Raw genomic sequence first — 5,540 nt, forward strand, 5'->3', positions numbered from 1 at the left:
TGCATATGCAACAAAACACAAAAAATTTCAAAGGCATTGATGCCCCGTTGATGGGGGGGGGGGGGGGGGCAGCCTCGAAGCCTCTGAGGGGAGGGAGAAATGGGAACACAAGGGGGTGGTGCCCTGGAACCAGGAGCGCTTGGGGAGGGGTGGCTTCTGATGACCAGGCTTTGGTGGAAGAAGTCGAGGCTGTGTGCCTCCCTGTGCACCCACACTGTCAGCCCTACCAGCCAACTAGTTTCAAAGCGCTCCCTCTTGGTAAAAGAGACGTTTATTATTTTTTTAATAGCTGACCTATAAACCTCTGAAAATTATGGCTTACAATGGAAAGGGTGACGTAAAATAGCAAAAACAGAACAGCTAGCAGTATTTTTGCTGGTGCCTTGGGCTAGGAGAAGAAAAGAACTGGTGGACCCTTATGGCGCCCTACGTGACAGTTGCTGACTTCCCCCCCGCCCCACCTGGCCCCACACTGGGTCAGGGACAAAGGGGGGGCTCAACTTGAGATGGTGGAGATGTATTTAGACATATAATTAACTGAGCCTCCCCCAGCTGCCTGGAAGGGCTGGGCGAGGAGGGCGAAGGGGCTGGCCTCGAGACCCAGCTGGGGCCAGACTCTGGGAAATGCCCCTGGGACCTGAGAGTGGCAGGTCCCGCTGCTTCGGCTCAGCAACAGGGACCCTCAGCCGATGGTAACGAGGGACCAGACCCATGTAGACCTGGCTTCAGCCTTCAAACCTCTCCCCAGGGGAGAAACCGCAGCATTCACCTGTGTGAGCAGCACAAAGCCCTTTCCCTTCTGAGATAAAGGAGGGTGGCAGTGCTTTCTGCCCTGGGCTGGGAGGAGGCTGGACCGGGTGCCTGGCAGGCAGTTCGTGGGTGCACAGGGTAACCTGAGTTAACTGTTTCTGGTGACTGGTCTGCTAGGGTGGATCCTTATCATCCACAGTGGCATCTGCTGCCAGGCCTCCTGCTGTAGCCGGGGCTGGTGGGGCTCCTAACCTTGCTTGACTTCTCACAGTCCTGGCCCCTGGGCACGGGACATGTGGTTGCCCAGTACCCTCTTGTCACTCAAGGGTAGCTTTTTTAAAAGCAGTGTGAGGACTTTGTGGGGACGTGAAGGTGAGGCCCAGTGCCATTTCTCAGGAGGAGTTTCTCCCCAGGGCAGGAGCTGGCTGCAGGGACCCACAGGCCACCACCCTCCATGGGCTGCTAGTCACAGGTGGGTCTCTGGGCACATGTGACCCAGGCAAGCTGGCCTTTCCTTCTGGGGGCCTCAGTTTCCCCATCTGGAATGAGAAATGTCCAGGGTTTTTTCCAGTGCTGTGTTTATGTGATTCTCATGTGGGGACAGCCATGGAAATAATACCCGATGGCACTGTTTGCAAAGCTCTCTTCTCACCCATGCTGTTGGGGAAGAGCAGCTACGAGCATGCGTCCCAGCCCCCAGGCCTCATCCAAGCTGAAAACACAGGCACCGGCTGGCGGCCAGAGCACTCATGGGTCGGCCATGTGGGAGTCACACCCCAGCTCCACTGGGGATCCACGATCATCATATGAACTATGACACCAGGACCGCCAGGCACATAGCAATGGCTTTTCCCTGTGCCAGGCATGTGCTAAGCAGGATCAGCTTCAGCCAGGTCCCACCGTGTTTCTTGTTTGAAGAGGATACTGAGGCATGGAGTAATCCACCTGAGGTCATGCTCCTGACCTTGGCAGGGCAGAGGGATGTTGGGCTGGGGTGCTCTGGCACCAGGCCTGGAAACCATTGCACTATCCTGTCCCGCGGACTGGGCTGGGAAGACAGGCAGTTGCTCCGTTAATCTACAGACAGTCCAGATGAAGGTGGTGAGGGAGAAGGGTGGATGTGTTGGAGCCAGAGGATCAGGGTGAGGCAGGAGAGATGAGGCAGGGGAGGCTGCTGGTGCCGGGGACCTTGGCAGGCCTGGCCTGCTGGTGCGTGTGAGGCCGGCACACGGGCGTACATATGGTTTAGCGTAAGGGTGTCTTTTGAGTGTGCCTGCTGGGCCTCCCCCTTCCCTGCCCTGTCCTACTGGTCTCCTGTACCTCCCCGGGCCTGATGGACTGGTGCCAAAGGTTGGATTTCATCAGCCAGCAGTGGGGAGCCCCAGAGGGACTAAAGCAGGGAGTGGTAGAAGCATCTCAGCTGCCAGGTGAGGAAGGAGGAGCGCCAGCAAGAGGGAAGGGGGTGAGGGGACCAGAAGGGCACTGTGGCCATCCAGGCAGAGGGCAGAGGCACTGGGCTGGGTAGACATTCCAAGCTCCAGCATGCCAGTCCCTGTTCCAGGCACCAGAGACTTAGCAGTGAATAGAGAGACAGAAGGTCCCTGCTGCAGGTGCTTTCTCCACTGGGGGAGGTGACATCAGAAAACCCCTCCAGTGGGCTGTGGTGCAAACGAAGGTGGTTAGTGTTAGGGGAGGACAGAGCTGAGCCCAGCACCAGCCTAGCCTTTAAAACAGAAGGGGCTAGGAAGCCCCTCCTCCAGCTCCCAGCAGGTGACACAGCAGGTGATGGTGTCTGAAGAGCACTGTTTTATTGTTTGCTATTTTTTGATTCAATATTATTACCTGAAGTCCATAGGTTACATGAGGGTCCGTTCTCAGTGCTGTACATTCTATGGGTTTGGACAGATGCTTACTGTCCTGTATCCACCATTACAGTGTTGTACAAGGTAGTTTCACTGCCCTCAAAATCCTCTGTGTTCCACCTATTCATCCCTCCGTCCTCCCTAACTCCTGCAACCACTGATCCTTTTACTGGCTTCGTAGTTTCGCCTTTTCTATAATGTCATAGAGTTGGACTCATACAGCATCAGCCTTTTCAGATCAGCTTCTTTGGCTTAATAATACTTAAGGTTCTTCCATGTCTTTCCATGACTTGAGCTCGTTTCTTTTTAGCACTGAATAATATTCCACTGACTGGATGTACCACAGTTTGTTTAGCCACTCACCTCCTGAAGGCTTCCAGGTTTTGGCAATTATGAATAAAGCTGCTATCAATATCCACATGCAGGTTTTTGTGTGGATGCAAGTTTTCAACTCATTTGGGCAAATACCAAGGAGTACAATTGTTGGATGGTGTGTGATGGATCATATGTGAAGGGTACATTTAGTTTTGTAAGAAACCACCAAACTATCTTCCGAAGTGGCTGCACCATTTGTGTTCCCACTGCAGCTCCTGTTGAAGGGCAGCGTTGAGAGTTCCTGTTTCTCATCTGTGGACCACACCAACCACCAATTTCAGATGAATTAAAAAACAGAAACCCTACTACAATGTGCACACGACAAGGACAAGGCATAATTCCAAACGAACACTGATGACCGTGGCTTGATCTCAGGGCCTCAGCTGGTTCGGCCTGGCTTGGGATGAAGAGCCTGGGCCTTGGCCATTCTTCATCCAGCTGGCCCTGTAATGAATTGCATATTGTCCAAATATCTGCCTCCCCAACTGCAGGAAGATTCTGCATTTCCCACACATCAATATCAGACGTGGCCATGTAACTTGCTCTGGGCAGTGAAATGTGACCCACTTGGCATGTACCGTTGCTGAATGGAGCCCGCCAAAGCCAGTGTCCTGCTATTTCATCCCTCTGCTGTGAGACAAGTGAGACCTCAGACAGGGGCTGCTCCTTCCAAAAGAGAAAATGGAGCACAACCCCAGCCCTCCAGCATAGGGGCCATCGTGGTGAGTGAGAGATCACCAAGAGCTTTGGGCCTGTTTGTTACACAGCATAAGATAAGCTGACAGAGACAGGTTCTTTGAAGACCCAGCTCACTGTTAGAGGTTTATGGGAATGACAGCAAAGGCCTGGTGCCATTTCAAGTTGTTCTGGTTACTTGGACACATGTCCAGAAATGACACAGAGACTCAACCCTGCAAGCTGTGTTCAGTCCTGCTGGTGTTGTTCCAGCTTGTCACGTTTGCAGGCTGGAGGTCAGGTGTTTCCAGTTGGTAGTGACAGATCCTGAGTTCTCTCTTGGTTACCATCTATCCTGCTATACTGTCGTTTTGTGTGTGGTGTGTGCCTTCACAAGTGTCTAGTCAGTCATCTTTTTTTTTTTTCTTTGATGAAGGAATAAAATGATTGTGATTTGGGGAAGGGTCAAAGTCTCAGAGATGGAACTGGCTGCCCACACTCTAGCATCCTTAAGAAATCCTGGCTGGGTGTGGATGCTCACACCTGTAATCCAAGCACTTTGGGAGGCTGAGGTGGGAGGGTCACTTGAGCACAGGAGTTTGAGACCAGCTTGGGGCAATATAGCGAGACTCTATCTCTACAAAAGTTTTAAAAATTAGCCAGGCTTGGTGGTGTGTGTGCACCTGTGGTCCCAGCTACTCGGGGGGCTGAGGCGGGAGGATCACTTGAGCTTGGGAAGCGGAGATTGCAGTCAGCCATGATCAACTGCATCACTGTATTCTCCAGCCTGGGCGACAGTGCGAGCGAGACCCTGTCAAAAAAAAAAAAAAAAAAAAAAAGGCTGGGCGAGGTGGCTCATGCCTGTAATCCCAGCACTTTGGGAGGCCGAGGTGGTCAGATCACAAGGTCAAGAGATCAAGATCATCCTGGCTAACACAGTGAAACCCCGTCTCTACTAAAAATACAAAAAATTAGCCGGACGTGGTGGCATGTGCCTGTAATCCCAGCTACTTGGGAGGCTGAGGCAGGAGAATCACTTGAACCCGGGAGGTGGAGGTTGCAGTGAGCCAAGATCGCATCACTGCACTCCAGCCTGGGCGACAGAGTGAGACTCTGTCTCAAAAAAAAATCTCAATTGCTTATTCGGAAAACTAAAAATTGTGTCATTTAAGCCCTGGAGTGGTTGTTTCAGGGGCATCTGAGATATTGATTATATCACCAAGATCTGCTCTATGGGTAAGCCCCTTGGAATAAAAAATGAAAATAGCCTCTGATGACCTTGTGGCATCAGGAAGAAGCGCTCTGATCTTAGCTGTTACTTGAAAGCCCTCAGGGGCAGGACTTTCTCGGCAGGGCTTGCCTGCTCCAGTGTCTGACAGCTGTGTGTACTCACCATTCCCTTCTGCCTCACATCACAGCCACTACTCTACTGTTCAACACTGAGACATGAAGTTGGGTGTGGACAGGCAGCCAGTACCTTCTCTTCTGTTGGCATGATAACACCTGTTCTAATGATCTCCTGCCAAGTAAACAACTATCCCAACACTTTGTGGTTTAAAACAGTGGTTTTAGCCAGGTGCGGTGGCTCCCGCCTGTAATCCCAGCACTTTTGGGAGGCCGAGATGGGTGGATCACGAGGTCAGGAGATCGAGACCATCCTGGCTAACGCGGTGAAACCCCGTCTCTACTAAAAAAATACAAAGAACCAGCCGGGCGTGGTGGGGGGCGCCTGTAGTCCCAGCTACTCGGAAGGCTGAGGCTAGAGAATGGCCTGAACCCAGGAGGCGGAGCTTGCAGTGAGCTGAGATCGCGTCACTGCACTCCAGCCTGGGCAACAGTGAGACTCCACCTCAAAAACAAAACAAAACAAAAAACAAT

At 52.3% G+C, this 5,540-nt stretch overlaps 1 protein-coding gene across 1 annotated transcript in view; it reads left to right on the forward strand.

Annotated features, from left to right (window-relative positions):
* CDKN1C (cyclin dependent kinase inhibitor 1C) overlaps positions 1–1,560 on the forward strand; it is a 4,826-nt gene extending 3,266 nt beyond the window's left edge. Inside the window, exons 3-4 of the mRNA XM_017886000.1 lie at positions 1,147–1,222; positions 1,355–1,560. Of these exons, the coding sequence (XP_017741489.1) occupies positions 1,147–1,222; positions 1,355–1,560 (282 nt within the window). The remainder of the gene's footprint in view (positions 1–1,146; positions 1,223–1,354) is intronic.
* Positions 1,561–5,540: the final 3,980 nt, after the last annotated feature.

This window comes from Rhinopithecus bieti, unplaced genomic scaffold (genome assembly GCF_001698545.2).
Source record: "Rhinopithecus bieti isolate Rb0 unplaced genomic scaffold, ASM169854v2 scaffold_1014, whole genome shotgun sequence".
Lineage (NCBI taxonomy): Eukaryota > Metazoa > Chordata > Mammalia > Primates > Cercopithecidae > Rhinopithecus > Rhinopithecus bieti.